The following is a 22,898-nucleotide window of genomic DNA, read 5'->3' as shown; positions in this document are numbered from 1 at the left end:
ATTATAGCTTGATAAAATTTACTTTATCCAAAGAAACACTTCACAGCTCTGGAACTTTCCACAAAAATTCTAGTACAGCTCTTCACATGACAGAACACAATTAGTACTTACACTTCAAACTAATAGGAATGTTAAGTAAAGCAGATAAAGCTGATCTAAAAGACGAATCTCTCCGGATATCTCAATATTCCGAAGTCGCTCTCAACTAACAACTATAAACTAAGAAACTAATGCTCTCTCCGATCTTATATAGTTTTCCCCTGCCACCAATAAGTTACTGGAAGGCATATGAGGCCGGATACGGTTGCAGCTGACAGAGGAATCAATTACAGTTATTCATTTCGAATTGCAGTTATACAGGGATTGGACCAAAATGTTGCCAAATTTGCCACTTTTGGTGATTTCTTGCCAAATTTGGTGAAAACATTTAGTCCCCAAAGCTGCTGCCAGCTTGGCAATATCTCGTCAAATTAGCTTAATAGCAATTTACTGAATGTTAAACAGACTTGCCCCTGTATTCTTACGTTTCCGGCAGAGCATCACCTCTCTCAAGCTTTTCATGTTACATTAAGAAAAATACAAGAATTTCAAAAAAGAAAAATACAAAAATTTCACCTATGATTTCACTAAATTTTCTATCTATATAGAAAATTCGTAACAATATATACGCTATGTATGCATTCGTAACAATATATTCATTATATTGGAAATAATATATATGGGGCTAATCTGACTATGGCTGGCAAAATATAAGGGTTATAGTTTGGGATTGGAACAATTACTTGCTGTAAGTTTACACTCATAGCATTCTAAACAGAGCTTTCGGTGAACTCGGAGGATCTAACAAAACAGTAGAAATTTACGAAAGCTATTTTAGAGCAAAACTAAAGCGAGTAAAATGCTGATAGTTTATTAAAAAACTGAAAATTTTCCTTCATCAGAATTCCTAAAAGTGATGGGCAAAACCTTGTTGGATGTTGGCAAACCTTTATGATTCGGAGGTGGCAAGCTTTGATGGTAGACTGGATAATACGTGAGTACCCATTAATATTACGAAAGTTTTTAAGGTGAGGTTCATCTGAGAAAACCGTTGTTTCTAAATATAAATAACAAATACAATGTAGCCTAATTGCTAATTTTCATACTGCACACTAAATTTATTAATAATATACTAAATCAGTTTTATATAAGTTTCAATATAAAAAGTGTTAGAATAGCAATTAGTAATGCAATATAAGAGAGATAGTGATTAAATCTGTTCTAGTAGCTTGGATTATAACTGACGAGTTAATTTTTGCTTCCTTTTACATTAAATTAAAAATTGTATTGGTAAAAATGTGAAACTTTCTTTTTATTATTAAATATTTTTAATATTCGCTTTCCCATTAAATGACAGCTAACTTGTACAATTTCAATCAGTCACATTATTCAGAGACTAGCAGTTTCCTGCTATCTTACATCTATCTTACATCGAACACTGCATATTGACACTTTTGAAAAACTTTTGGCGACTCTTAGATTTCGCCAAAACTGCAGACCGTAGAAATGTGTAAAAAATAGCAGGTTGCCAGACTGCTCCCTTTGTTCCCCCTTATCCTCAGGTGCGCAAGTTTCGCAACAATGTTTGAATCATCTTTGCTATCGAAATTAAGTTCCAGGATTTGGCAATCTACCTTCAACACGCAAGTGGTTGTCAGTTTTCGTGGGAACGCAAGATTTTGATTGGATGATGTGAGGCATGTCGCGAATTTTGTTATCGCTTCGCACTGGGCGATAACAGTATTTAACCTAGGTGTATCAGAAAATATGTCGCAAAACGCTACCAGCTCCTAAGTTGTCAAGCTCATAGGGTGGTCAAGAAGGTATGGATTATTCAAAAGCAAACGCAATGTCTCACGGTGATTCTGATGACGGTTCTAACGATGGCCTGTCTGCCCAAGAGCTTTTTGGTGCTGGAGATGGATTGACATACAAGTAAACCAATAAATTTTATTTAGTAATAATTATTTTCTTTAAGTTTAGAAAATTAAACTAGGAATTCGCACATGTGTTATGTTTGTAACTGGTATTTTTTTAAAATTGGCTTTTCTCTTTTAATCAGATAGTTTTTTATCTCGAAATATTTCAATGGTTGAAAAGTTTTACTGTAATTTCAGAGAAAATGTCTAATATTTACAAAGGGATTTGCCCTCTTTAGCCAGCTTGGGTGGCTTTTTCATCATCCAGATTATGACTTCATTTTTATCTGTTAATATTAATATCACGGCAGTTTTAAGCTAAATGCTTTATATCAGAAGAATAGATAATGTGTATAGTTTATGATAAATGCATTGGTATTCTTATACTTTTGCATTCAATTATTGATTTTACTTTTTTTAGGCTTGTAGTTATTCATAAAGATTTTTTTCTTTGAACAACTTTTGGTAAAAGTATAGTTTAGGGTACCCCTTGGCGATTTTTGGTGGTACATGGATACTGATTTTGTGCAATTCTTTGACTCGTTATTTTGGTTTGCGAAGCAGTGATTTTTACGCCAAAAGTCACCGCTACACAAAGCCAAAATAACAAGACAAACAATTGCACAAACTCGGTATCCATGTACACATCGACTTATTCTCACTTTAAAAAAATCCCTGAATTGCACAAAAATGGCATTGCGCACTCCTTTGACTTTAACCATGTACATGTCGGCCTATTTTCGCTTTAAAAAAAAAATCCCCGAATTGCACAAAAATGGCATTGTGCACTCTTTTAACTTTAGCCATGTACATGTCGACCTATTTTCACTTAAAAAAAATCCCAGAATTGCCAAAACTTGCATTGCGCACTCCCTTTACATTGTCCATGTACACATCGATATATTTTCACTTAAAAAGTCAAAGGAGCACCAAGTTCTATAATATAGACAAACAAAAAATACATAATCTCAATAAAATGCATTTTAAACCAAACAATAAAGTAACATAAAAAAGGAAAAACATGTTATACATTTAAGCACTACCAAAAGCAAATATTCACTTACCATGATTTTCGAGTTCGCTTTGTACACCCAGAGCCACGTAAAAATCAAAATATCAATCGTACTCAAATGACTTTTTGCAAACCAGGTACTCTTTCTGACCGAACGCTTCACATAGTGACCATCTGAACCTTTCTCCTACAAACCCATTCAAATCCATCTAAATGGTTTTTACATTCGACTAGATGCATATCCTTCTTACATACATGACACTTATAATGCCTACTAAGTAAACCTTCATTTACACACCAGTCAATTAAAGCTCTTTTCCCCTTTCGCTCCAAATCGTACAGAAACTTCAAATTAATCTTACTACATTCGGCCATTCTACCGTCTAAAGAATAAAACCATCACAAACCACAAAAATGCTTACAAAACATCCCATGATTCAAAATTTCCCAGAATCATGCACCTGATTACGTCACAATAGGGTTTCCATAACATTCAACTACTCAGGCTACCATAAATGAAACAACAATTTGACGATAAATCAAACAACTTCACCATAATACAAGGGGTACCTTAAAGTCTACTCTACCCAAACTTTTTTGTCCCATGTGGTACAAAATGTGCAAGTTAATGCATTAAGATGAACTGCCTAGTCTTTGAAATAAGTTGTCCATTCTGGGATAAAATGCAGATTATTAATTGCTACTGTTGTATGGTTTTCATGTACTATGTGTAATTTTTTCATGTATCCTTTCATATTTAAGAATTTTGATTGATTATTATTCGAGATGTTCATATCATCAAAATCCTGTAGGCATTTAACCCTTTGCGACACACCTAAAAATTTCCTTCTGTACTCGCAGAAAAATTGAATGAAAAAGGATTTATAGGTTACTCTGAACCTTCTTTATTTATAGTAGATGGCAGCTCAACACAAACCAGTCCATATATTTTAGCCACGTTTAGTTTTTTAAGACCCATATTTTTCAAAGAAATCTTCCAGATTTATTTTAGGGTATAAAAGGAATTGTTTGAAAAGAAATTGGTTGATCTTTGGATTATATCTTTGGATAAGACCCATATTTTTCAAAGAAATCTTCCAGATTTATTTTAGGGTATAAAAGGAATTGTTTGAAAAGAAATTGGTTGATCTTTGGATTATGGTAACTTGGCGATTTTTTGGCGAAAATTTAGCGACCAACTCTGCTACAAAAACCCTCTATTTTTTTTTTTCGCCGCCATTTTGTCTTCACGAAGTAAAGACATATTTCTTTTCTTTTTATTTACTGAACACTTTTTCCAACAATCTACTAGCCGAATTACACTTATGCTAGAAATTTTATGTAACAAAACTGCTTAATCATGACAAATATTAACTGCAAAATTGGGAAAAAGTGCACAATCGCAAACTCCTTGCACGTTTTTCAGAATAGCACATACACATAAACCATTTACATGTCGACTTATTTTTACTTAAAAAAATATCCCAGAATTGCACAAAAATGGCATTGCACACACTAACTTTATCCATCTACACTGCTATTTTCTCATAAATGACAAAAATTTGCACGAAAATGCAAAAAAATTCTGTGAATCTTTAAACTCGGTAAAAAGCACATATATGAAATTACCTGATCGCGAAAAAGTATATACCCTTTCCAAGGATGAACATTTCCACGTATAAAATAAATAAAATATCCAAAAACTTTTACCTCTAAATTATCTATTATATTATAAACGTCACCAACGAATTCGTACCGCAAACATTACAAATGGTTACAAATACTTAGTGTCAAATATTTAAATTATTTCCACACACGTTTACTTCAACTGAAACGTATACCAAATTCCTACAAACATAAAATTCACAAAATAACTATCATTTAATTAAAATATCACTAAACCATGTGCACGTCGACTTATTTTTACTTAAAAAAAATCCCAGAATTGCACAAAAATGGCATTGCGCACACTCGTCACTATATCCATGTACACTGCTTTTTTCTCATAAATTAGAAACATTTCACGGAAATGCATGAAAATACTCAACGTATTCTACTCAAACGTATTCCAAAATACTACAAACATATAACTCACAAAATCACGATCATTAAATTAAAATATAATTAAATTAAAAAACACTACTTAAAATATAAATAAGCACATACATTAAATTAATAAAAATTAGATTACAATCCTAATTACTTTAAACTAAATCATTGCTAATAACAATTTTCCAATAACACCATATTAATTTATTTACTCCTTACATTTAGAACAATGCATAAAAATAATATCCTCAATTGAGTAAAAATACTAACTTACCTAATCTTCATTACGTGGCACGCACACTTCCACTATTTCACACAACACTCAATGAAGCTTAATACAAAATAATATAGTACTACAGTTTTCCAAATCCCCCCCTTTTTCCGATTAAAGAACTGTAAATCGTCCATTAATGTCACATGACATATCTCATGATCTCTCATTTCCCTCACACAAAATAATGCATAATCGGAACTCTGTACTTCACACATTATTACCAATGTCCTAGGTCGCCTTTATCGCCTCCAAAATGTTGCCAAACTACCAGTTACCATATTCCAAAGATCAGCCAAGAAATTTCTATGTTATTTTTTTCGCTGTGTGCTAATCTCCTTATTCTATATTAGTTTTAAATTTTTACCTTGAAATATTGTCTAAAATCAAACGGCGAACCCTAGGTGTACCCAGACCAGGCTCACTGATAAGCTAGGACAACTAAGAGCCTGTATTATTTGTTTCTCCGCATCCCATTGGTCAGTTCATTGACAACAATGCTCGTTTCGGCACTCTTTTCGAAGCTCTATTCAATCAGTGTGCCACTTTGGGTGCACCCACAGAATTAAAACAATAAGTGCTATCTTCACAAAATTTTACTTATGTACTCCTCTAGGCCTAATTAGACTGCCTACCTTTTTTTTTTTTTTTAATCAAAACTCCGACTTTAAAAGGTAGCGTACCGGAAAAGGTTAAATATGCTTCTAGGGTTTACCCATTGAAGTGAATAAAATAATTGTTTGCAAAACTCCGACTTTAAAAGGTAGCGTACCGGAAAAGGTTAAATATGCTTCTAAGATTTACCCATTGAAGTGAATAAAATAATTGTTTGCTGTGTTTTTTAACACATTGAAGAAGATGCAATTGTTTCCATTCTGCAAATATCTTGTGTTGGCAAAATAATATTTACCATATCACTTCCAAAAATACTTGCAACAAACCCTTTGTTCCAATAATCCATAAAAAAAAAAATAAAAAAAAAAAATGTGCTTAAGTACATACTGAATAATTAAAATATAACTTTAATTTGCTTAACTGTTTTTTAAGCCTGCGAGACAAATTTTTGTCTGGGTTTGTGCTACAAACTGAGAAAAAGCTAAATCAAACATAACAGTAGGCTTAAAACCGAATAACTAAAATATGTTTTATATTTCTGCTTAATGTACTAAATTAACTGAATATAAATTCATTTCTGCTATTTGTTGGCATAGGAGATGTCACTTAAGATATATTATATAGTCACAAGTAAGAAGTCCTGCTACTTGGTTCATTAATTTCCTCAAGTGCGTATTATGGAGCCGAAGAGAAATTTGTTAGCTCGGTGAATTCTTGCCTCTCATAGGCCGAGTTTGTTTCAAAGGTTAGGGCCAAATCTAGTCCCTTCTTCCTTACTTAGATCCTTACTCTATTCAAACTCTCATCTGCATACTTTGGTGGAAGTAGAGAAAATAGTAGGAATGTACAACCAATTTTAAGAAAAGCTGAAACATGTTAATTAAAATCGATCTTTCACAGTTTAGGAGAAAGGATTTTATGATGTAATTCAGTTTTTTTTTTTTTTCTTTTTCGTATGCCCACAATTTTATTTTCTTTGCATTTTGGTGAAAATTTTTTAAAATAAAAAACAAATGTAAGCTGTTTGAAATTCTTTAAATTGCTATGGCTTCCAAAATCTAAGCATGAATGCAAATTTGCATATTTCAAAAGTATAGTTTACTTTGAATGGCTGAAAATTGCTGCATATGCAAATATGTTACAATCAGTCACAAGTGGTAATTTAAACATTTGATAACTAGGCAGTTATTTATGATGCCAGCATTCTGAAGGTTTTGAAGAGGTTTGTTTAAATGTTTATAGCTTTTTGTTTAATCCTACTATATGGTACACACAGGTTTTGGTGACACATGATGAGCAGTAATTGCGACTTTAGTGATAAACAGTAAATGGTTAATTTTGGTGTCCGCAACGATTTTCAAAATTGCGCCAAGGACATAAGGATTTTACCTAGCTTTCATAAGATAATTTTTTTATTCATGTTTCTATGGCCGAAGAAGATGATAAATGAAAGAAGATTAAGAGCTGATAGTGAGTGTCAGAAGCATTAATGCAGGACAGTCAACCAAAAGTCAATTTTTTTTAGTGTTGATCATTCTGTAATTTCTTGAATGTGAAAACTATTCGAATTAAATCAGTTTTGTAAAGACTTGTGCTCTGTGATCACTGCTTTTTAAAATCAGTATATTGCTATAATAACTGAGTGGAATCAAAGACTGACATCTATACTGTTATATCGATGGTTGCAGCGTCCCTTATTTTTCAGACAGGTTAACCCGCAGCAGCAGACGATGTATTCCACCACACCGAGGATATAAAAGGTTTAGATTCTGACTTGTAATTAGTCAGACTGTAGTTAGAGCAATGATGGTGTTAAAGAATAAAATAATTTTTAAGCCATGTCAATTGATAAAATTAATTTTACAGACCTGCCAGCATATCATTTCTGAGCACATAAACCCTAATGCTATAAAGTGGATTCTGTTGAGCTTAGTCATTTTATAACCCAGGAGCACGTGCGCTGATACAAGTTACATAAGTGCGCGTACTGGTTCCAAAAGACCCAATTCATGTTTTTGGAAAAAAATTATAAATCTTCAGAAAAAATGCCAATAATAAATTTTATAAATTAAAAAAATGTGCACATTAAAATTTTTAATTTCTCCAAAGGCTTTTATGACGTAAAATTTCTTAAAGGAATAGAAAATCTTGTTATATAGAGGAAAAAATAGTATACATTTACTCTGTATCAGGTTCTTTATTTTCATTATTAGCACTATAAACATAGAGAAAAAAATGCAACAACAAATGTTAGCAGCACATTGCACCAAAGTGTTGTTGAGTGTTCCAATTATGAATATTTTTCACATTTGGTGGAGTGCATTTTGTTTTTTTTCTGTGCTTTTTCACTGGGCAAACACTTCATCCTTATTTTTTTCCCTTTATTTATTTTTTTTTTTTTTCATTTCCTATAATATTTTTCAATAAAGCAATTTTATGTCGTTATCACTCTCATTTTCAAAATCAACACTGTATGAATTAAAAATTCATGATCACTTCCATCCTTCTTTTCTTCAGTATATTCGTTACTAGTTGATACATCTAATAAGTTTTGCAATATTTCTGCCTTGTAAGATAAATTATGCAATATTACGATTATATACTATAGCAAATCAGCTGCATAATAGGAACATGAATAGGTGTGCAATCTAAAAGACCCGATCCAATCACAATCAAGACTCTGAATCAAAGCTCCAGTGAAAAGACTTCTGAAACATAAAGAGGTCGACCTTGGACACAATTACGCTTAACGTGAAATAGGTGTGCTTTGAGAAAGGTTTGTTTAGTCAAGCAGGATAATGGACCACACGGGAAAATGAATCAAGCTGTGCGTTGCTCACTCCTCATTTAGATCGTGAAGAAATTGAAATAGAAATTTTTGAGCAAGTGACTATAGCTTAGTGTCCCTATGTTAGCTGTATATCTATGTCACAGCATATGTGTGTGCGTATACAATACAATGTCTGAAATCCTGGCATCCAGTAAGTGGAATGATAACCAGAACCTGCCATAAATTCTTTTTTCGATACTCTCCTGTTATTGGGAACGGATTCAGAAATGTGTGTACATATGGATGGATGTGTTCATATTATGCATGTATGTGTATGGATATATACACATACACATATCTTCATACATACATATATCCTCATACATACATATATTTCTGAATCCGGTCCTAAAAGAATAGTACCCATTTTTCCTCTTAAAATTTTTCATTGTTCTTACAGAGGTACAGGAACAGATAATGTGATACCTTAGCAAAAGCAAGTGTGTCATCAATCAGCTTTTGTTCCAATTAGTAGTTTTTTTTTATTTTTTTATATCAGATTCTGTGCTGAAATGTAATGATTTAGAAATGATATATGTATTAATTTAAAATATGTGTGCAATATTTGTAATAATTTAAAAGTTATTGCCACAGCAGAGACCGTGATTTACAAAGTGACAGAGCTTGGAGCATAAGGCTGCTATCACACGGCGTTTTGTTTCGGAAGGACAACTGTTTGGAACAATTTTTCTGCTTTGTCCCAACAGCTAATCACCATAGATCACTTTGGGCTTAACACAGGGAAAACTGGTTCCCCATTACGAACAAGCTAATAGCTGACTGGTTGAAAACGAACAACTTGCAATTTTTTTGGAAAGGAAGGAAAAAGTCGCATGTCTTTCTTTCAATAGTAAACTAGTGAAAAAAATTGTCCGAAACAGCTGTTCAAGTGAAACAAACATCGTGTGATATGGGCCTAAGAGATGCAAGTAGTCTTAGTGGTCAATTTAAACACTTGGGAAATACATTCTTATTTCTTAAGCATGAATTCTTTATTAGGAACATGAAATACACCACCTCATTTTCTTAATCTGCACCTCTGTTTTTAATCATGTTTTTGCATTTTGTACATCTTTATGACAATTTTAGTGGAAAAAAGAACAGCATGTATTATTTAGTTGTCAGATGGGAAGGTAAAGAATAAGAATTTCACCTGTAAAATATGTATTAATATTATAAATATGTTGTTGAATGATAAGCATTTTTCTTTTTTATTTTTCAGTGATTTCCTAATTTTGCCTGGCTATATTGACTTTTCAGCGGATGATGTTGTAAGTATTAAAGATTAAATATTTAATATTTTTGTATTTTGTTTCAAATTTATTAGATTATCTTGTTATGTAATAAGCATTTGATGAATTCCTGAATTCAATTTATGTTGATTAAGGTAACATTTGCAACTCTTTGTTTACATTTACATTGTTCTGTTATCCTTAATCTGTATATATTTTTCGTGAGATAAAGTTTTGGTAAAGGTATATTTACAGGAGCTCCTTGGCGAAAATTGGTGATTTTTAGCAGTACATGGACACCGAGTTTGTGCAATTCTTTGATTTGTTATTTTGGCTTTGTGTCGCAGCAAATTTTGTGGCAAAAAATGCTGCTATACAAAGCCAAAGAATTGCACAAACTTTGTATCCATGTACGCATCAACATATTTTCACTTTAAAAAAATCAGAGTTGCACAAACTCTGCATTGTGGTACACATCGATGCATTGTGCCCTTGGCTTTGTCCATATACACATCGATCTATTTTCATTTAAAAAGTCAAAGGAGAACTCAATTCTACTCTAGAGCCAAACAAAAAGTGTATAATCTCAATGAAATACATTTTAAATCAAACCATGAAATAACATAAAAGAGGAAATTCATCATATAACATCTAAGCACTACACAAAGGAAATATCCATTTACCTTATTTAGAAATTTCCTTGTCTTCAGTCTGTGGCACACAAAATTCCTTAACAGCATGCAAAAACTTTCCTGAAACCATGCTCGCTTTCTAATGAAACAATTTATATGGTGAGCATTTAAACCTTTCTTGTAACAAACCCATCTGAACGATCTTTACGTTAGACCATATGCATTTCCTTCGTACAAACAAAACACTTATAATTTAGTTGAATTACATCCAACAGTCTTTTCTTTTGTCCTCAACTACTACAAAAGAAAAAAAAAAAAAAAAACTTTCGCTCTCTCGTTCTATACCACCAAACATCTATTTTACAATGCACAGCACACAATACCCAACATACTTCCTCATTGACATCCAAGAAATATTTTCTCATCAGTCAGATCGCTGCAATCGCGCAACCAATTACACCACAATAGGGTTTCCAAAACACTCAACTACTCAGGTTACCATAAATGAAACAACTTGATGATAAATGAAATAACAACTTCGTGGTAATCCAAGGGGCACCCTTAAATATACATTAACCAAGGTTTTTGCAAGATCTAATTGAAAAGATTTTTCTCATTAAAAAAGAAAGACATACATCCGAGAAATTTAAATATTTAGTTTTTAAGTTGCATGGAAACAAAAAATTTTTAATTAAATGTTGTGTAACATTGAGGCTTTTGTGTCTCAGCATTGATTATATATGAAATGTTATGCTGTAGCAATAATATTGAGACAAATGTCATCTGTTTTCAAGATCACAAATTTGTGTACTAGGTTTGAATTGGATGCTGATCTGCTGCTTAAAACCATCAGGCTAAAACTGACCTAAGTTCCAGATGCAACTTTGAAGATATATTTTCTGCCTTTTAGCTTATTGCTACTTTACTTTCTTTCTCAATGCTGGGTTATAATATGCAGTTGTTGCAACATCTGTTTTGGTGAAGAGCATGTGTAAACTCTATTGAATTTCAGCCAGAAAGTTCTGTGGGGTATTTATTTTTTATTTGATAGAAAGGAGCACAATTCATGCTTATTGTCTCCATCTTAGCATCTGACAGCATACAAGTAGTGCTTGAGTGATGGCATATATATTGAGATAGATTCTTCTATCATCCGATGTGTCAAATTCATCATCTAAGATTGAACCCAAGTACTATCATATGCTAATCCAATGATTAAAACTATGAGATCAAAAGTATATTTGTAATCTGAAATCTATCAATTTTCATTCATTCTTTTGTTTAATGTATTTTTGGGTTTATTTCTTGTTAATAAAATTTACAAAATACTTACTACCTTCTAAGCTAATTTGCAAATGTTTTTATGCTGGAAAGAGCAATTTCTAAATTATTACTAGAACTACTCTTTTATTGTTTTTTAAAATTGTAATTTTGTTAAATTTAATTCTGAAGTCTAAATTTTGTTACAACTTGAATAGGATCTGACATCTCCACTAACAAAAAAAATTTCCTTGGCTGCACCATTAGTGTCTTCTCCTATGGATACCGTCACAGAATCAGAGATGGCTATTGCCATGGCTGTAAGTATAATTTGTAACCAGAAATGAATTATTTAGATTTCTTTTTTAGCAAAATAAGTAGATGGAGTATTTGTTTCTTTGTGTGTGTGTGTGTGTGATATAAACAAGCTAGTTCTTTAGAAAGACTTCCACACAAGACTTTTCTGTAGCAAATAGATGAGTACACTGTTATGCCAAAATAAAGCTTTTAATGGCTTTGGTCACATTTCCTTCATCAAATTTTTGGTTATTTTTATTTCAGATGAAATAAAACAAAACTAACTTGGATGTGTACAAAAAAATTATTATATCAGATTTAAATACTTACATAGGTTCGTTAACATTTGAAGTCAACAGATGCCGCTTGCAGTGACAACCAGTAAATTTTAATTAAGAGAAATTAATTTAATATGGCTCTACCTGCCAATCGCCACTAGAAGTACTCACTAGTACTGCTTTGAATGCAAAAGAAGTGGACAATGATTTTCAAACAGTGTTATGTAAAATAGAAATTGTTGCTTCATACTTCATTTATAGAAAATATTTATCGAAGTCTCATATGTAGATAATTCTTCCTTTACCCCTGCTAAAAAAAGTCTCAGCCTTGTTTTGAGTAATTCTTTTGTTTATTCAGTGAGAACCAAAGTCTGTATGTGGCTTTAGTGTATAATAAAAATAATGTAGCAAATATATTTTGCATTTCTGGCAATTAATTCTGAATATTAACTTATTGTTTATTTTTAAATGTTAAATTAGAAACTGAATGAAGTAATCAGACTGCAGTTTTTAATTTCATCTTCTGAATGTATAATTCTGAACTTTGTGAACTCGACCTTGAGTGGGATAGTCTGATATTCTTTTTCTGCATAAAAATGGCAGATTTTAATTGAATCTGAATTTTAATAAATTTAATGTGATTTTGAACAGATATTTCATATTATCTATTTTGGTAAAATTACATTTGTTAATAAATATATTAATTATATATTTAAGGTATCATATATAGCTTAATGTTATATTTTTATAGCTTCAAGGTGGTATTGGTATTATTCATCATAATTGTACACCAGAATTTCAAGCAAGCGAGGTCATGAAAGTTAAGGTAAATTTTAATCTAATATTTTTCCTGAATAAAAGATCTTCAGTTTCTTCAAACCTCCCAGTGCAATATCTTCTTAAAATTTCAAAATAACGTGTGCTTTATTAAACATAAAATAATATTATTTACTTATAATTGTTACTTTTTTAGTTTATAAAAAGGCGTGTAATTGAAAGTCTTGTAAAAGTTAAACATTATTTTTCTAATTATGTTTAAAACACTTCTAAAGATTTATTTTACACAGTAAAACAAATATTGATTATAGTATATAGAAAATTAAATAATCATTAAAAATTTATGTGTTTATTTCCTATATAATAATTTACACTTATTTATCAGTGTATGATAAATTAGTGTAAATTATTTGAACTAACCTTTCAGTATGGTTATTTGTATTAACCATTCAACATGATATATTCTTCATTTTCATGGACAGAATGTACTTAATATGAAGAATAATTAAAAATTTATGATATTGGCTTTTTGCTATAGAAATTTTTTGTTTTGTATACCTATTTTGCATTGTATTTTAACTATTGAACTGTAATTCCTCAATATATATGTTTGGTATCTTAATTTTTAGTGGTAAAGATAATTATAAATTTTTTAAAAAATTTTTTAATTAAATTATAAAGTAGTTATAACTTTTTAATGAAGTATGTTCTCAAGCAGACAATATTGATTCAAAAAAATTTATTGCTGTCTGTGTATTTCGCCCTCATGCATGAAATATGAATCTTTTATTTTCAGAAATATAAGCATGGTTTTATTCGTGATCCCGTTGTTTTGAGTCCAAAACATAAGCTTAGAGATGTAATAAATGTTAAAGCAAGCAAAGGTTTTGCTGGTGTTCCAATTACAGAAAATGGTGAAATTGGTGGTGTTTTAGTTGGAATTGTTACATCTAGAGATATAGACTTCATGGGAGAAGATATGTATGACAAACCACTTTCAGAGGTATACTTTTTATGATTGAAGTTTTTTTACAAGTTATTATTATTTTTTTAATACACTGTTTAACACAAGGACTATTTTTTACTTGTAAGTTTGCATACTAATCTTGCCAAAAGTCAGGGTCCCACCCTAAAAAAAAAAAAAAAAAAAAAAAAAAAAACATGCATGCTTATATTTATTTTAAAGGAATTTGTAGAATATTTATCTCTAGCTTTAGATAATTATTGCTTATTAGGGTGGACTAGAGGGGATCAAATTTGTTATGAAAATGATAAGTTTTGCTAATAATTCTAATTTTCAAATTATACAAGTTGCAATAATTTATAGCCTGTTTTTGCTTAAAGTCAGGGATTGTTCATTAATTTGCTAGATTGTTTGGAAAATTTCTAAATATACTTTCATTTAAGTTATTAAAAATTAATAAATTGATTGTTGTCAAGATGGTTTTTTAGGTTGCTCCAAATTCATTTTGAGACTCATTTTGCTGTAAACTTTGTTGTTACTTAAAAATGTTTCTTTATCAATTAAACGTTTCTTTGATGTAGAATTAATGTCTTTTATTTATATAAAATTTGCGTTATGCTGAATTAATACTTGTAGTTATAATAGTAGTAGATTTTTTTTAAAGCAAAACTTATAAATGTTCTGGCTTTTGTTAGTATTTACGCTTTGATTTTTATTTCAGGTTATGACAAAAAAAGAAGACTTAGTGTGTGCACAGAGTAGTGTAACATTAAAAGAAGCAAATACCATACTTCAGAGGAGCAAAAAAGGTATGAAATATTTCATAACTGAAATTGCCTAGAAGAAGAACTAGTTCACTAATTCCACTGTTCAAGTCCTGTAATTGCTGTGTCGAATACCTTTCTTCACTATCGGAAGCAGTATTTTCTGAATCTAGAACCATACTACAGATTTCACCGTCCATTAATTGATTGATGATTGGGGCATTGTCGTCGCAATGAAAAACTTCTGTTATATCATCTTTATTTATTACCGCTTCTCCACATTTCTTTACAAAATCTAATAACTGGAAAATTTCTCCTTTAGTTTGCGATGTTCGAAAACTTTAAAATTCGCGGCTATCATCTTCATTGTCCTCACCATGAAATATGGTAGATGGCCATAAATTATGCCAAGCATTTTTTAACGTATCTGGAGACATATCCTCCCACGATCTTGCGATGCTCTACACAGCAGATTTTATGCTAAAATATTTCAAAAAGTCTTGAATAGTCTTGCCATTGTTATAGAAATTTAACATAGATTTAAAAAATGTTACTTTATATTTGCATTTCAATGCGTGCACTATTCCCATATCCATAGGCTGAATGATAGACGTACAATTTGGAGGAAAGAATAGTATGGATACATTATCTTTCACTAAAACTTTAAGTGAATTATGTGCTGAACAGTTGTCAACAATCCGGACTATTTTTGAGTCATCAGGTAAACGAACCGAATTCAAATGTGGCCAAGCCTTGGGTATAAAAGTATTTTCAAACCAATCTTTCATCAGTGCTTGTGTCATCCATGCTCTTTTATTTGCGCGATATATAACAGGGAAAATCGTTATTCCTTTAGATGCTCGAGGTCGTGCATGTTTTCCGATTACAAGCATTTGTGCACGCTAAAATTGTTAATCTCACTTTGGAATCTTTGACACCAGTTGGAGCCTTTTCTGTAAAGGTTGCCAAGGTATTTTATGATATGTATTGCCAGAAAAGACCGTAGCATTTTAAATTTGTTCTGGAGATAATTGTTCACTGGTGATGAGTTCAATAAATTCATCTGCAAATTGTCATCAGCTTCAGTATCAGCTGAAGCTTTTTCAACTGAAATTTTTAATTGTCTTATACCATGGCGAATTTTAAATTTGGTTAACCAACCAGTCGAATATGTGCACTCAGTGTTTATGTTCATTTCTTCATGAAATATTTTGGCTTGAGCCATTAGCATCGGACCCGTCAATGGCACGCCCTCGCTGCGACGCTGTCTGACCCATTCAATCATCACTTTTTGCATAACAAACTCTTTTTCAGTTATTCATTGCAAGTGGGGTGTCGGAATCCACAAAAAATTCAAAAAGTTCCTTTTTCTTTTTGCTTATGTCATATACAGTTGACTTTCTAATGCCATACTCCTTGCATACTTTTGAGACAGATATGCCTTTACCCATTTTTTGCAGCAATTCCACTTTTTGTTTGATGGACATTGAAACATGCTTTCGCTTTGTAGATCCTTTGGCAGCTCTAGAATTGGAAACTCTTTTTGACATAATTGAAAGTTCAAGCTTAATTTTTATAAAATTACTCTAACAGTCTGCAAAAAATAATAAGCCGGATCCAATAAGAAGATTAAGGAACAGCACAATCTGCAACATTAACTGAAATGCGTTAGAATCAGTAAAGATAATTTTAGCCTAGCTTATACTGTCCGTGATACGTTAAACGCACATGCGTAAAGCATAAAAAAAAAAAAAAAAAAAAAAAAAAAATATGGCTTTGAGGTCCAGATTGTAGATCATTCCGGATAATGGACATCCGGATTACTGACTTTGTACTGTATTCCAAATGACAATTTGGTGCATCATTTATGTTATGTTTTCATTATCATGTATGAGGTTGTGGCAGGTGAGTCATGCAGTGATGCCTAAAACAATGAAAAATTCTTTTTTTATTTAATTGAATAATAAACAGTAGCAATGAAGTTTCCACCAAAAGCCAAGTAATATAAACATCAAAATTATATATTTGTAGGATAATAAAATCTTTGTAATTTAAAAGTGTTTAACATAAACTTCTTTCATAGTTCATGAATGTTATAAAATATACTTATTCAACTTATTTAATGGTATATTTGTGCAGGAAAGCTTCCAATTATTAATGACAAGGGTGAATTGATTTCACTAATTGCAAGAACAGATTTAAAGAAAAGCAGAAACTTTCCTCATGCCTCTAAAGATGAAAACAAACAGCTTTTAGTTGGAGCAGCTATTGGAACACGTGATCATGATAAAGAAAGACTTCATCTTCTTGTTCAGGCTGGTGTGGATGTTGTTGTTTTGGTACGAGCTTTTATACTGAAATATCGGTATTTGAGTATCTTTTTTTTTTTTTTTTCCATTTCATTTGCTTTGCATATGTGTTACATAAAATTCTGATGCCCCACATGTGCCCTTTTTATTGTAAAATAGTTTGAAATCTTAATTGGAAAATGGTACATCCAGAATGTCCAGAAAGGTTTCTTTTTAACTTAGCTGAGGCTTTACTCGAGGAAGATAATCTAAATTTCTTTGTGTTAGAAAATGCTGTGGCCTATTAAAAGAATGTCACCGGAAAATTTGTCTGTGAAAGCTATGGTTTTATAAATATAGAATGAAAATTGATTTCAGCAAATGTTGTAGGTATTTGTGAAGATAATTCATATTTTATGGATTATTAATTAATAAGTAGCATTTTATATCAGACATGTTGTATATTCTTTCTTAAAGAGAATTCAAGCCAAGAGTAGTTTCTATTTATAACACTGATAATAATAAATCACTTATTACATAGTGTCAGCCTTGTATTTTTAACTTCTATTTTTATTATATAAACATTGGTTTTAGAAAAGTCAGGCTACCATTCTCAATAAATAAAAATGTAAAAAATAACTATGCAATAGGTTTCAAAGACTTGTTTTGACATTAGGCATAGACTGTGGTATAATGATGGTTTGCTTGAACTGTCAGGAAATCTGAATTCATTTTAGAACAACTACCTGATTCCTCTACAAGATGGAATCCCATAGACATTCAGCAAAATTGGTCCCAATAGAACTTTCTTCATAAGAAAAATCATCATAAATGACAGAATAAAAGATCTGTCTATTAAGATGGTGGTGACAAAATAGATATTCTTTTTCAAATTAAGAATTTTTGACTGATACGGTCATGTAACTCAAGTATTCTTGTGCTGTTGAATAGCAGTTCAAAATGAATTATGCTATTGTGGAGTCTTAAATGATGTCACTTCAAATATTTCTCTTACAGAAAATGTGCTAACGCCTCCTGAGAGCGAGATTCAATTGTTGCAAATATATTACATGACATGGCTATTGAACTATTTTAATATAAAGGTATATTATTAAAAAATTAAAAGGGCAGGCCTTTTATTAAGCTACATTACTTAGCGTGGCTGAAACAAATAGAAAATAGTCAATTTAAGACCAGTTTCTAAAATATATGGATAGTAATTTTATGTGGTTATGAGGGTCAGTCTTATGTTCACAAATATAAGTTTGAGGTAATAAAGAAATTAAAAAAAAGCTGAAAATTTAACTAGATTGAAAAGAAAGTTTTCATTGATATATAAGGTGATTATTGTTGACCGTTCTGTAATTGTTTGAGTTATTATGAATTGATTTTTTCCTTAGGACTCATCTCAAGGGAACTCGATATATCAGATTGAAATGGTCAAATTTATAAAGAAAACATATCCTCATATACAAGTCATTGGTGGGAATGGTAAGTATAAAAAATATAATTCATTTTTAGCTCTTTTTATTATGATTTTTTATCTATTATTAGCATGAATCCATTATATGCAAGTTTTTAGTCTGTTTATTCTAAAAATGAGATGTTGAATTATTCTCATAATTTTTTTTTTACTTTTGATTCATTGATCCATAGTTTCTAATAGCAAAAATCTTATTTTTTAATGATTGTTTCAGCTTCTTATGTTTTTGTTTAATATCTAGTTCTTATCAAAATCTGTTTTATACCTTGTGGCAGCAGTAAATACATCATGGCTATCACAATGTATATTACAATGATGTAGACTTCAAATCATTTATCAGCATTTAGCAATGTTATTTTCCACGATTTTCTTTTGTGATGTGTAATTTAATTGCATGAGAATTAGCACATTTGCAGTGATTGATTGAGATGCAACAGCACACTACAAGCTTAGAAAAACAAATTCATTATTAACTAAAGCTGTGGCAGTGAATAATATGGTGGCTCTGCTTGCGATGGATGACATCAATATCAGTATTTTTAGTGCTTGCACCAGATCTAGCGTTTGCTCAATTGGCAAACAATCACCTATGACAATGCATTCTCTCCACTTTGGCAACAAAGCAGCTATTAACACCAACTAACTAGTCATGCAAACTTTTAGATGCCAACTGCTGCAATGGCATTCTCTACAGAATGGATTGTCCTCACTCCATCTGACAAATGGTGTCACTTATCAAAAGGGAGTTGACGGTTATAAATGGCATTATTACATGGTTTCCTCAGGTCAAAACTAGTTTTGTCCTGACTGGCAAAGAACGGAAGAGGATCAAAATTTTATCCATCAGTATTGGAACTGCCATGAACACTAACTTATTAATGGTGGCAACAGAAAGCGTGACTGAGTACCATAGTGTCTTTATAAAACAAATCTTTCTCTCTGCCAACAAATCTTCCATCTGCAGATGATGCCAGTTTACAAAATGAAGGAAACTGTCATCATTATTAGCACTAGCGCACAGGGTATATGTTGAAGCAAATAAATAAGTTTGAACTAGTGTTAATCAGAGTGTTATACTTCAGAGTACATATCTTTTACATTCTGGGTTGTCATATTTTTTTTCCAAAAAAAAATGTATCTTTGGTTTTTTTAAAATTTTATTTTCATGTTTTAAACAAACATTTAATTTTTTCCCTCTTCTATAGTTGTTACGACTGCTCAGGCAAGAAATTTAATTGATGCTGGTGTGGATGGATTACGAGTAGGCATGGGAAGTGGATCCATATGCATAACTCAAGAAGGTAAACCTATGTTGTCTTAAAAATTCTTTAGTTATAGGAGCAAAGAATAAGAATTTATATCCCATACTTTTTTATACGAGTTTAAATATTAGTATGTGTTATGGTATTGTAAATGTATTAATGTATTTTCACTGCAATAGAGTTCCCACTATAAAAAAAGCGAACATCAGAGTAAAATTAATGGTATAAGATATTTTATTTCCCCGCCGTAAATTATCTTTACATTAGCTATTGTAATGTAATAAGGCTGTTTTGCTTTTTATTAACCAGTATGCTAATATTTTGAAATATAACTAATTCAAACAATTTAAATTGGATATCAATTTTGGTATTTTCTGATTATATGCACCCTGAAAAATCCTACACTACAAAAAGTATTTATGAGGCAAAGCAATTTGTCACTAGAAAGTATTTGTATGGTAAGCCAAGTATGCATATAGCGCGTACAAAGAACTTCTGTGCATCTCTGTTTTGAATGATGTGCAGTGTTAAGTATACATACTGAGTTTGTGCAATTCCTCTGATGTTTTCTGTGAAAACAGATCACTGTGAATATAGAAAAATGGCAGTGTAAAAAATTACAGAAGATTTTCTTGAAAGACATAGGAGTTTTGTTACTGATGTTTACTTCTATTTTAATTTTCTTGAGTTGTTGCTCATTTATGGAATTCTTAGCATGCTGCCAGTTCAAAATGGCTCTTGCCTTTGGTAAAAAATGTAACAGACGAAAGATTTTATTAAAATTTTAATATAATAATGTTGGAAAATTTTCAAAATGAAAATATTAAAAAGCAACGCGAGGTGAAAAATCAGAAAATAAAGTTGGCAAAATGGCATATATATTTTACTTTGATATAGGATTTCCAGAAATTATTAAAAAAAACACTCTGTCAGTAAAATACAATAAAGTAAGTTATGAGGGTCAGTTAAAAAGTTAGTTGCACTGCCTAAGAAAACAAAACAGGAGCAAAATTTTACAATAACTTTATTTATATCTTAAAGTTCCATTCAAAATCTACTTTTCAACATAATCACCTCTGTTATTTAAGCATTTATTGAGGCGTGGTACAAGTTTTTCAATGCCTTCTGCAAAGAAATCCCGTCCAATGTCCGATAACCATTGCTCGGCTGCTGCTTTCACTTCGGCGTCCGAATGGTACCGTCGATTTGAAAGTTATTGTTTCATGGGACCAAACTCATGGAAGTCAGGAGGGAAAGGTCTGGGCAAAAGGAGGGTGATTCCACACTTCCCACCTAAACTTTTTCAGAAGGTCACACGTGTGTTTTGCTGCATGCGGTCTTGCATTGTCATGCAGAAGCACAATGCCATTCAACAGTTGACCTGGCTGTCGATTTTTAAGTGATTGTCGCAATCGTTTCAGTGTTTCATTGTAAGAAGATACATTAATTGTGGCATTCTTCGGCATGAACTCTGTATGCACCATGCCTTCTCTGTTGAAAAGCAGCGTCATCATCACCTTTTCTGCAGATGGAACAGTTCGACACTTTGTTCATGTCGGCGAACTGCAATGTTTCCACTTGAGCGAGCTGTGTTTCGTTTCAGGTGAGAAGTTAATCCAACTTTCATCTCCAGTCACAATTTTGTCCAAAAACTTTTTTCCTTCTGTTTGGTAACATTGTAGAAATGCAAATGCACTTTCAAAACGCTTTCCTTTATGTTCCTCTCAATAGAAGTGGCACCCATCAAGCACAAAAATTATGAAATTTAAGGTGATCACCAATAATTTTATGCACACTTCCATGAGAAATATCCAGTTCATTTGAGATTTCGTCTATCATTATGCATCTGTTTGCAAGAATGCATTCATTCACGCGAACAGCGATTTCTGGATTTGTTGCAGTGGATTGTCTTCCCTCGCACTTGGTGTCGTCAATATCTGTTCTCAAACATGTTGCTCCATTTTGCGATAGCTTGACATGACATTCCATTTTCATCATACACTTCATGCAACTGCCCATAAATTTCAGTGCAGTTGCACCATTTTGCCCACAAAATACAAATTACTGCACACATTTTCAATTTGGATGCTATTTGCAGCCGTCGAGACATGTTTGCGCCTGATTATCAGAAAAACTAAACTTGCCTCGGGGAAGCTGCTACGTCATGTGATAAAGGTGCATGTTTGAAGTGTTGCCACGCAGTGTCATCCCAATAGTCTTAGATGGAACATATTTACGCAGTAGTGCAACAAACTTTCTGACTGACCTACATACATCTCCAATTGCCAATTCTATACAATACCTGAGTTATCTATTTCAAGAAATATATTTTGCAGTTATAATAAGCTATAATCCCATATTTTTTAGGCTTATTAATGTAATGATCTGAGGTATTCCTATTTCTAGAGCCTATGATTATTGTCAGGATGAAGTGTTAAGAGAAATCATATACTAAAAAATAATTTTAAAAAAATCAGTTCCTAGAGGTCAAAGAGAATGCTAAATTTACGGTTTAGTTTATCTTTCTTTAATGCTTCCTTTTAAGCTAGATTGGAAACCAGGGTTGTTTCGTAACACTTTAAAACTATGTTGTTGTATCTGCAAACTGAATTTTGCTTTTAACATGCTGTGTTTGTAGAACACAATTTAAATAGCTTTCCTTACAAAATAATAAAATACTTTAGTAGTCAGGAAACGTTTCAAGTTTCTAAATGCATTTGCAATATTGATATAGCATTTATATTGATTAATTTCCAGAAACTTTGCTTAAAAAATCACTGTTAACTGTATAATTTTTTGACACCTTCAATAGCAATAATAAACTTGTGGATTTTCCTGTTTGATGCTGACTTGATAAAGTGCTCACTGCTTATTACAAGGATTAAAATGGGATAACTGTTTAGCAGGGATATTTAAGTTATTATGT

At 31.6% G+C, this 22,898-nt stretch overlaps 1 protein-coding gene across 1 annotated transcript in view; it reads left to right on the top strand.

The window, feature by feature from the left end:
* Positions 1–1,695: 1,695 nt before the first annotated feature.
* The window catches only part of ras (Inosine-5'-monophosphate dehydrogenase ras), a 44,547-nt gene continuing 23,344 nt past the window's right edge, over positions 1,696–22,898 (top strand). Inside the window, exons 1-9 of the mRNA XM_035362460.2 lie at positions 1,696–1,974; positions 9,958–10,006; positions 12,078–12,179; positions 13,186–13,260; positions 14,008–14,214; positions 14,897–14,984; positions 17,079–17,278; positions 18,628–18,718; positions 19,916–20,011. Of these exons, the coding sequence (XP_035218351.1) occupies positions 1,865–1,974; positions 9,958–10,006; positions 12,078–12,179; positions 13,186–13,260; positions 14,008–14,214; positions 14,897–14,984; positions 17,079–17,278; positions 18,628–18,718; positions 19,916–20,011 (1,018 nt within the window). The 5' untranslated portion in view covers positions 1,696–1,864. The remainder of the gene's footprint in view (positions 1,975–9,957; positions 10,007–12,077; positions 12,180–13,185; positions 13,261–14,007; positions 14,215–14,896; positions 14,985–17,078; positions 17,279–18,627; positions 18,719–19,915; positions 20,012–22,898) is intronic.

This window comes from Stegodyphus dumicola, chromosome 9 (assembly GCF_044657685.1).
Source record: "Stegodyphus dumicola isolate Sdum_Otavi_A_Nest chromosome 9, ASM4465768v1".
In the NCBI taxonomy this organism is placed as follows: domain Eukaryota; kingdom Metazoa; phylum Arthropoda; class Arachnida; order Araneae; family Eresidae; genus Stegodyphus; species Stegodyphus dumicola.
The sequence above is the reverse complement of the archived record's forward strand: the minus strand, read 5'-3'. Positions and strand labels throughout refer to the sequence as shown.